The sequence below is a fragment of the Thamnophis sirtalis genome, unplaced genomic scaffold, assembly GCF_051295495.1.
Source record: "Thamnophis sirtalis isolate CommonGarterSnake01/CBP01778 unplaced genomic scaffold, rThaSir2_p1.2 scaffold_14, whole genome shotgun sequence".
Lineage (NCBI taxonomy): Eukaryota > Metazoa > Chordata > Lepidosauria > Squamata > Natricidae > Thamnophis > Thamnophis sirtalis.
Window position 1 is genome coordinate 49,100,770 of NW_028261394.1, and position 9,970 is coordinate 49,110,739.

Below are 9,970 nucleotides of genomic sequence, written 5' to 3' on the forward strand. Positions count from 1 at the left end.
CCTGCAGGGGAGCAACTTCCGGCCCTGGGAGCCGCTTCCGGGCCCGGCCAAACTTGCGGAGCACGCGGCGCTCGGAGGGGCGATGCGGCCGCTGACGGAGGACGAGACCCGCGTCCTCTTCGAGAAGCTCGCCCGATAGTACGTGCCGGCGGAACGCGGAGCCACCGGCTGGGCGGGGAGGGCTGGCCGAGGCTGGCGGGGGCGGGGGGGGGGGCTGCCTCGTCTGACTCCCTCTCTTCCCTCCTCAGCGTCGGCGAGAACATCCAGCTGCTGGTGGACCGGCCGGACGGCACCTACTGCTTCCGCCTGCACAAGGACCGCGTCTACTACCTCAGGTCGGCGGGGCCCGCGGAGGGGAGGGGGGCGCTCTCCCTTGCATGTCACCCTCAAACCCGGGTTGGAGGCGAAGCCTTTGTGCGTTTCGTGACCTCCAGCGGCTCCTCCAGGGTAGAAAGGTTGAGGAGCCCATGTCCCTCTAGCCCGGGCCCAAACGAATGGCTGACCCTCCGTTTGCCCCAGAGTGTTTGAGATTGGCCCACTAAAGCCTGTTCCTAGCTCCCCGGTGACTCTACTCTGCTTTGTTTTCCAGTGAGAGGCTTCTAAAACTGGCCACCAATATTCCACGGGACAGCCTGGTGTCCCTGGGCACCTGTTTTGGAAAGTTCACCAAGACCCAGAAATTCCGGCTCCATATCACTGCCCTGGATTACCTCGCCCCTTATGCCAAGGTAAAGATGGGCCGATGCTCATTTTATTTGAGAAGCAATTCTCTCTGTTGCCGTGCTCCAAAAAGAGGAAGGGAGGGGGCCAGAACGTCAACTGACTTGCCTTGGGAGAACAAATAACATTTTTACTGCAGCGGTCAGTCTAAGAGCAGTAAACCCTGGAAATGAAGCTGCGATAACAATTCAGTGTGTGTCTGTGGGGGGGGGGGGGGCTTGAAGAGGCCGTTCTGTCATGCAAGGAAGCACTTCTTGAAGCTTTAGAGTTCAGAGGGCTATTTTGTTTCTCTCCTGCAGTACAAAGTCTGGGTGAAGCCTGGGGCAGAGCAATCTTTCCTTTATGGGAACCACCTCTTGAAGTCCGGTCTGGGCCGCATCACTGAGAGCACTGCTCAGTACCAAGGAGTGGTGGTGTACTCTATGGCTGATGTTCCTCTGGTGAGTTGTGACTTAGGTTTGGGTGGGTCCCGATACAGAGAAGAGTTGTGTCATTCACTTTACCTTGTTTCCTGCAGGGATTTGGGGTGGCAGCCAAAACCACCCAGGAGTGCCGAAAAGTGGATCCCATGGCAATTGTAGTGTTTCACCAAGCAGACATAGGCGAGTACATACGGCACGAGGAGACACTGACTTAATGAACCGGGCTGATTTCCTCCCAGCGCTCTCTGGAAGCCGGACACCTTAAGAACTGCTGTGCTTTGGATTATGCCATCCCCTTTTTGTGTAACCTGGACAGACTGCTGATAGATGAAATACAATCGTTTCCCAGTCAGAAACGTTTAACATGTGACCAGTACCTACGCTTGCTAGTTGGACAACTTGTAAAACTTTGGGATAAAGCTACAACTCTTAGTCAAATTATTTGATGTTGTTATTTGATGTTGTTTTACTCACGTTGAGCTCTGGGAGCTGATAAAAATGCCATTTCTGTTATTTTTAGCACAGTGCATTCATTTCCTTTTACCTTATTAGCTGGGCGGTTACCTAGAAGATTGCATCTCAAGGCAAAGAAAATCTGCAAGGGGGAGAATTCTGGTTCCATGTCCCTGTTTTATTTGGATTATAAGCTGTCTCTTGTTACAGCATAGTATATATTTAAAATGCAAGTAATCTTTTATTTTAACATATTTAACGTAGGCTGGTTATGAGGAGTTTGTTCTGCTTTGGAGCTTGGCATCGCATCCTACTGAGGCTTCAGCACTTGGGCTTGTTGTTGGGCTGCCTAGCAAAGAGGCTCTTGAGGAAATGGAGCTGAAGGATGCCAGAGAGCACAATGGCAACGCTCTGAGCTGCTGACCACCAGTTCATGTAGGTGCAGTTGGACTGGAGAAGGTTGAAATCTGTCCTTGACCTCATTCGAGCAAAGTTGAAGTAGCGCCACATGTGGAAGACATCGATAATCAGTTTGGTCGTGCTCTTCTGTTTTGGACAAGGGAAAAAAAGTTCAGATTAAGTTCTTGGCACTCGTCTGCTCCTTTTAGAGGACAAGGACGCTCCCCCTTCCTCCACTGTGGTGCTTCTCTCATAAGCTGATGCACAAAGGAAGCTCTGGCCCCAAACACACTTGAGATGCCTGAGAAAAAATTTGGAATATCCCATAATGGATTTTCTAAATAGGTAATGAAGGTTGTTACCTGCTACATTCTAGGGACTTAAATTAGGTACCTCAATTGCTTCCAGAGTGCCATTGAGTTCCGTCCTCTTGAGCTCAGTAGTTTCTAGATCATAGAAGACCCCAAAGTTGAGATACACTTGCACAGTTCCAAAATGGTTGTATCGATTACTCAGACATAGCTGGTAGAAGCCTGTAAGGAGGGAGAATTACACCAAGCCTCAAGGACATTTCCTGTGATGCTGCCCGCCCTCAGCTGCATTGGGTAGGTGAGGTACAATGAATGGACCACCCACAAGGGCAGGAGGATGAAAGCTGTAGCCATGGTTAAATCTGCTTCCCCATCTAAGCAAGGCTGTCAACCTTTCGTAGCAATTTCTTCATTTTATCTCTAAAGCATAAAAATACTGAAACAAATTGGGGAAAGAGGTGAGATTGGAATCAGATTTGGTGATCAGCTCTCCTTAAGAATTAAAAAAAGGTTGTATAAACTAGGATTTCTGCATTAAAAAGCTATAGGGTGGACCCAAATGAGGCTCAAGCAGTATGTTGGAGCCACCAAGGGGTGGGGGGGAGTGATACTTTCATGGAAGAATCTGCAATAGGCGTTCCAGACAGGCCTTTATGGAAGAGGTCTGGCAGATGCCATTCCAAGCCTGTGCTTGATGGCATTCTGGAAACTCCGGCTTCAATGTGCTTTGGGGGGGGGGGGGAGATGAATCTGGTTCCCTAACCATGACTAAGAAGCCCAACTGTTGTCTTTGTACAAGGTGTCATGCTGGAACGAGGGTGGGCCTGTCCGTGCCTTGTGGCACCACAGAAAAGTGAGTCATTTAAAAAGCCATCTAGGCTTTGGACAGCGCCAACAATGGGGCACCTGTCTCCCGAGTCAGGAAGTTGATCTGTCCCCGGACATCTTGGGAGGTGTCGAGGTGGAGGCCATTGGGGTCGTTGACAGTTGCCAGGATGTGCCTGTCGTGGCCAAGGCCTGAAGTTCTCTGCACCTGGAAGGCAGAGAGACCCAAGTAACCCCATGGAGGACGAACGACCCTCTTCCTCTGCAGGCCCCTCTTGCCCGCAAAGAGGGATCCAGGGGATTACAAGGGGGGGGGGAGGCGCCACTTGTATGGCAGGGGGAAGAGTGCTCCCCTCCCCTTTCCAAGCAGCATGGAAGCTCAGGTGCTGGGAACAGGTGGAGGGATTCCTCATGTGGGCAAAGTTTGGGTGGGTGGTGGGAAGATCCTCCCCCCCCCCTTGATGGGGCAGCACAAGAGGAGGCAGGATTGAGATCCAGGTGCTATGAACCTGCACCCCCCTGGCCTCTGCAAGTTGCTCCTGCTGCTTCCCAGCATATGATGACAGGCATCTCTGCAAGATTCACCCCACCGGACCCCTGCTTTGCCTGGGAAGAAGAGCCCGGTGTACAAGGGGCCCTCTCCTCCAAGGGTGGCCAGGTCCCTGGATTCCCCTGGGGGAGGGAGACAGATGCTGGGCAGAATCCAGCTGGAAGAATTCAGAGCGTTTCTGCTGCTCACATTGGGGGCTGCCAGGAGGGACTGTTCCTGCCCCACCCAACCCTGGTCAATTGGGGGGGGGGCTTCCCTCTTTGCCTCCCTCCCCATTGGCACCCACCTGATAGCTGAAGAAGAAGGAGCCATTGCGGTGTGCGAACTGCCAGAGGCATTCTATGCCCCCTGCAGGGATGACAATGGCAAAGTCATACCGGTCCCTCATGGGGGGGAGGGCCTGCTCGTGGGACCCTCCTGGCTGCTTCCACTCTTGACGGTGGGCGAGTTGGACCCCCTGAAGCAAACCCAGGAGCCCCACCATCTGGAACAGGGCAAGCATGTTAGCAAAGGGAGGCCAGCTGGCCGTGGAGGAACTGCAACCTTGCGGCTGAGCTAATCATTAACCGAGGAGCTCCTGCCCAACCGGTTTCCCTGGGCAGGCAGCTCAGGCGGGAGGGGCGAGAGGGACCCCTGGGGAAGCCGTGCAGCTGCCAGAGTGGAAAGGCTGCCTTCCTTCAAAGGGGGCTGGGCCGAGAGTGGATGGGCGCCTGCAGCTCCAGTCCTGGGCCAAGGGCTGGATTCCCGCAGCCCCTCGAGCACCTCAGGATGTAGGTGGCTGCTGGTTCTGGTTCTGAGGTCGGTGGGAGAGGGTGGGGTAGGGGAGGGCTCTTAGCTGAAGGGTAGGCAGGGCAGATGGAGCTTCAAGAGGGCCAATCCATCAGGAAGGATGGCTCAGAAGCAGAAATTGCCAAGATGGCCTCATGCTTCGCTATATAGCTCATTTTAACATCTTATCTTTGCCTTCTATTTCTTCCTTCTCCCTTGGAAATAGAAAAATAACGTATCTGTATGTAAACTTCCCCGACCTGAAGGACACTTCACGTCCCCAACAGCAATGTATGTTTCCAAGGAATTCTGGCCATATCATGGAAGAAAATATGGCTGACTTTATATATGTATTGAAGACAGAATAAACCCCTTTTCACTGGTGAAGGATCCTCTGCCTATAGCCAGATAAAGGCCAGCCAACAAAAGGGGGCTGGTGCCCCATGCCACCCCAGGGACTTCCCCCATCTGGGCCCTCCGGCACCTCGTGGGAACATCCAGCACATTAACCAGGGCTCAGCCTTCCCTCCCACATCACACAAACAGCTTTTGCTGGAAGGCCCAGTTTATGTAGGTGCCACCGATATCGGCATATGTTGTGTTTTGACTTTTATTATCTTGCTTTGGTTATCTTGGTTTGCTGTTGTTTCTCTTACGATGCTTGATTTGCTGACTGCTATAAAACAAGCTGCCCTTACTGCGAATTACTCAATATAAATGCTTTATTTTTAATTTACATAACATCTTAGAAAACAACATATTAACATATTAACATATCAACAACTAATTCAACCCAAGGCATTCAGACGAGACCCAATTTTTTCATTGTCCGCCACCTGTCTTTAATCATCACTGCGGTGCGATCCTTAAAAGGGTAGCTTCGAGAAATGACCTTCCAGTTGCCTTCCCCAAACTTTTCCACGCCTTTCTTTATCCAGGCCGATTCCTCCTGGGTCCACTACAAAAGAAACAATGGAAACCTTCGTGAATAAGCAAGAACGGCAAACCTCACTTGCAGCTTAATTCTGCTGAAAATTAATTATAGAAAAATGAACAAAAAAAGGTTCCCAGAAAACTCCAGGTGCTCATAATAGTTTCCAATTTTATATGGGCTGAAACACAACCTTAGTCTCCGTGGAGAGGAGAAGATGCAAGCTTGGCCAATTCTGAGGGAGGCTGAAAAAGCTTGAAAGGATAGCAGAGCCCTCCCTCAGCAGCCATTCCCCACGTCCCTGCACTATCAGTGGCAATAATTATCTAGATTGTCTAATTATTTTTAGAGACAAGGAAGGAGCAAGGAGCAATTTGTTTTATTTAAGAAAGTCTTTGTTTGGATTAGGTGACGTTACCTTCCTCTTGGACCCAGTGGTGTCGGTGCCAACTGACCCCTCGGATTCTGAAAGGGAAAGAAAAGGGGGGGGTGGGGGATGGGGAATCCACTCACAGAGGTTGGCAGGCACAAGTATTGCCTGGGAAATTTTTTCCTTTCTACCATACGCAGCCACAGTGCTTCTCCCTTCCTGGCTCAGACTTCAGATGGTTTTTGCCAGGAAAACATGGCATTGCCCCAGAAACGCAAGTGGATAAAGATTCCCTTCAGGCTTACTGGCAAAGTTCAGAGCAATGATGCACTCACTATGATCCATGAACATCTCTTCTTCGTCGCTCCAGTGTTCCTTATCTTCTTGCAGAAGGGGAGGAGTGACTTGCTTGTTCTCCCTGAAGCAGAAAAGAAAGCCCCATTAGAGGTGAGGCCCTCCTGCCCCCTCCAGGGCCCTGGCAGCATCAGATACTTTCAGCCACAGGGGTGCACATCAGCAAACATCCAAGAAGAACGGGCACTCAGTGCCGATACTTCCGAGACTGCAGCTCTGCCACCTCTCCTAACAGAGGCCCAAAGGGAGTCGTCATTCCATACCTGGAACCTTGGCACGGTGTACTTAAGGGGATCTCTTTCTGCTTGGATGGCTGGTCTTGCAAAGTCACAGGTGTCTTTTCAATCAACTTCCCGGATTTCTTGCGTTTTGCCTCTTTACTCAGCACGGTGTTGGCTATAGAACGATGGTATTGGATTTTCTCTCCGCTGAGGACAGTGGTGTCTCCCATCTTCTGGTGCTTAGCTCTGGGGGAGCTGGAAAGGCAAGAGTGGCCTGGAGTAAGTCCAATCAGTCTTGTCCAATAGCAAGAATGCCTCCTCGGGGTCTGGGGCATCAGAAAGACTCTTGAAGGCTTCTCTCAGCACAGAAAGCACGTAAAAAGCCGGCTTCAGGCTTGAGGCCCTACAAAACACAGCAACCTCAGAAGCATATTTGGAAGCCCTGCCAATTTCTATCCAGCTCATGGGCAAGGAGGCCTCTCTAGATGAGGCCACTGATATGCCTCCTTCATCAGGGGAAAACTAAAATGCCCCAAAAAGAGAGCAAAGACAACGATCCAATCAAGGAAACATTTACTTGTCGAGTCACACAATCCTCTCTGGGAAAAACTGCTTGTCAGCCAGAGTAACTCCCTAAGTGCCATTTCATGCAGCCTGGAAGACCTATCAGCTACCAACTACCCAAAGCATCACAGTGACCCAAAGCAACCACAGTCACATCCATCCCCTCCTCCCTCGTTGCATCTGGTGGTATGTTGCACATACCTTCATCTCCCAACCAATGAATGGGAGCCCCACACACAGGCAGGGCAAAGACTGAAAGGTAAAGGAATCCATGTGGATTTTACTCTGCAGGGAGGAAAGCCCAATGCAGTTATTAAGGAAACCGCCTTTTACATGCCACATAATTCTCTCCTCTGTTGCAGGAGACAAGACGCAGCTGTTCAGTTGTAAAGATTTGATGCATTGCTTTACAGTTCTAATATGGTTTAAATCACACACACACACAATTTAAATGTTCGCTTATATTTAGAGAGTTCCCTGAACAAACATGGTTGCTCTGACGTCCCTTTGCCTAATATCCGTAGTCCGCAGCCCTCTCTACACGGACTCCCATGCCAGAGAGGACTTACTGAGTGGAGTCATCGGACGCTGCAGGCACGGGGGCCGTGGCATCAGGCTCTGCTGTCCCTGTTGCTCCTTCCACCTGTGGGGATGCTTTGGTGGGCTCACCGGCTGCCTCCAAGCACTCCATAACTTCATGTTCATCTGGTGGTGGCAAAGATTTTGCTGCTGCTTCTCCAGTTCCTGCTCCAGACTCCGGCCGTCCTCCTGCCTCGCTGAGTTGCCCTGCTCCCTCTCCACTTGCTGTCCCAGAGGTCTTGGGGGCCTCTTGTTTCTCCTTGCCAGCTGCTCCTGCTGGGCTCTTCTTGGACTCCAGACGTTCATCGCAATACTTTTTTGCCATCTTAAACAAAAAGCACGAGTCACCAAGGGGGTCTTGATATGGTACAGAATCCAGACACAGACTGTAGTTGCTTTTCCCACACAAAACTATTACTGAAGAAACCTGAACTCCTATCAATCTTCATATAACTTTACAATTATTACTGTTCCTGTAGTAATGATCAAATCATTAAAGCCAAAGATGACCCCAAACCAACACTCACCACTAAGAGAAATGGCTCAGAATTATCCAAGTAAGGTTCAAAGAAGAGAAGAATCTGCTGCTGGAAAGCGTTGTAGGAGAACTGGCAGATGGCCGGGTGAGAAGAATTTTTCTCTTGGACGGCATGATGCAAAATATCTTTAATTTGCTAGCAAAGAAAAAGCAGCAGAGATCACATCTTTGCAAAGGCCTAGAAGGGAGAACTGACTGCCAATCCGCAATGCTCTTCATAGCCACGAATAGCAGTCAAATGCTTGCTGTCTTCTACCGCTTGGGAGAAGACAAGAGATCCTAGAAAGCCACTGGCTTTGTGAGGAAAGGAAGGATGTGTCACTGGGACATATCCAAAATGTTCACCTTGCGGTTGTGATCCTGCGACATGTATTCCCTTAAGATTTTGCTGGCATGTTCAAATTCTTTGTTCCTAATACATGTGATCACAGCCTGAAGCAGAAAAATAAAAATACAAGCACACCTTTTGCAGCTTTCTAAACAAAGTTTTCTGAAAATATCTTATATGCCCCCCTCCCCCCTAGCTAAACCCTTTCTCCAATTCCAAAGTCCGTAATGGAAACCAAGTGGCGATTGGGCCCATGGCAGTTCCCCTGCTTCCGTTTTAGGAGTCTTGCCCTCCACATCCAAGGGCTGCCCCTTTGGGTTTTCACTACTTGGCCTTCAACATGTGAGAGCAACTGGCCCTCCTACTCGTCTCTCAAAGTACATGAATGTTGTGGCTATTATATCCATACAGAGCAAGTCAGGGACATTTGTAAATATAGTTAAAAGTCAGTTTTGAATTGGAAAAAAGGGACAAGTTGGTCTTTTAGTGGGGTACTATATTCCTTCAAAAATACACCCCCCCCCCGTGTGGCCCCCTCTTCCTGCTTAAAAAGTGTGGCCACCGTCACCACTGAAATTAGTGTGGACAGGAGATGAAAGAGTCACCCTTACAGCTTCCTTTATTCTTCTCTTTATTTCCTCCGTTATTTCCACACTGATGAGGCGTTCCTCTGCCAGCCTCTCTAGAAGGACAAGCACGTCTTCAAGAGGAGTTAGCTCAGTTTCTGAATTAATGTTCCAATCTAGAGAAAGAGGGAGAGAGAAGGCTTGTTACTTTTAAACTAGGATATCTTGGTGCAGATTCATATACCCAGCCATTTGCAAGGATAAATGGAATGGACATTTTAGAAGTTTCAGTTTCGGTTTCGGTTTCTTTGTTTGCCGCCCTTCTCCAGGAGGGACTCAGGGCGGGGAACAACTCAAAGGGGAAAGGGAACATAAACAACACTACACATAATTAAAATACACGAAAATCACACAGCTATACCAGTCGAGAGGGGAGGGGAACACATCAACCCCAGGCCTAGAAGTACAGTACGCATCCACAAGGGTTGTCCTCACTGTTTACTATGCCACTCCTCTGCTGAGTTACTACAGCCTCTGTTCCTCCACTACTAAGGTACTTCTCTTTGTGACTCCTATTTGAAGGAAGTTATCACCCAGCCCGGCACCAGCAGCCCAGGCGGCGGCCCTCCCGCCGGCGGTCCGTCCCTCGGGGAGACCCCGGTTGCGGCGCTTTGGCCTTAGCCTGAGATCGGAGCGGCCCCGGGGACGGGCGAAGGGGGCCCCCGCTCACCTTCCTCCAGCCTGGACAGGATCTGGATGATGCGCAGCTGGATCTGGATCGGCTCCTCCAGGGCCACCGGTCGCGCCAGGATGGCTGGGAAGAAGCAGAGGCGGTCAGGCGTCCGCAGGGAGGCCGGAGCCCGCTCGGACGTCTCCCCCGGCGGCCGGCCTTCCCTCCCTCCCCCGCGACGGGCGTACCAGCGAGGACGTCGCGCAGCTCCCGAAAGTCCTGGCTGCTCCCGGCCCGGAAGGCCCGCAAGGCCTGGTGGGCGTAGAAGAGGACGGCGCAGCGGTTCGCCTCCGCCTCCATCGCCACCTGCGCCATTCAGCCGATGGGCGCCGGGAAGCGGA

At 51.0% G+C, this 9,970-nt stretch overlaps 3 protein-coding genes across 3 annotated transcripts; 1 reads left to right on the forward strand and 2 right to left on the reverse strand.

The window, feature by feature from the left end:
* The first annotated feature begins 29 nt into the window (after window positions 1-29).
* NIP7 (nucleolar pre-rRNA processing protein NIP7) lies at window positions 30-1,583 on the forward strand. The gene is made up of 5 exons (XM_014074826.2): window positions 30-138; window positions 249-335; window positions 590-728; window positions 1,020-1,160; window positions 1,238-1,583. The coding sequence occupies exons 1-5, from the start codon at window positions 83-85 to the stop codon at window positions 1,355-1,357; spliced, it is 543 nt and encodes a 180-aa protein (XP_013930301.1). The 5' UTR covers window positions 30-82; the 3' UTR covers window positions 1,358-1,583.
* Window positions 1,584-1,816: 233 nt separating this feature from the next.
* On the reverse strand, window positions 1,817-4,209 carry TMED6 (transmembrane p24 trafficking protein 6). The gene is made up of 4 exons (XM_014074825.2): window positions 3,967-4,209; window positions 3,212-3,338; window positions 2,388-2,527; window positions 1,817-2,141 (listed from the first exon to the last, which is right to left on the reverse strand). The coding sequence occupies exons 1-4, from the start codon at window positions 4,180-4,182 to the stop codon at window positions 1,917-1,919; spliced, it is 708 nt and encodes a 235-aa protein (XP_013930300.2). The 5' UTR covers window positions 4,183-4,209; the 3' UTR covers window positions 1,817-1,916.
* A 943-nt stretch (window positions 4,210-5,152) lies between these two features.
* Window positions 5,153-9,970, reverse strand: TERF2 (telomeric repeat binding factor 2). Its single transcript, XM_014074832.2, is given in 11 exon segments — window positions 5,153-5,406; window positions 5,798-5,844; window positions 6,085-6,167; window positions 6,367-6,599; window positions 6,601-6,727; window positions 7,458-7,792; window positions 7,995-8,141; window positions 8,351-8,437; window positions 8,945-9,075; window positions 9,630-9,713; window positions 9,818-9,970. Coding segments are annotated over 11 exon segments (1,557 nt in total). The 5' UTR covers window positions 9,945-9,970; the 3' UTR covers window positions 5,153-5,250.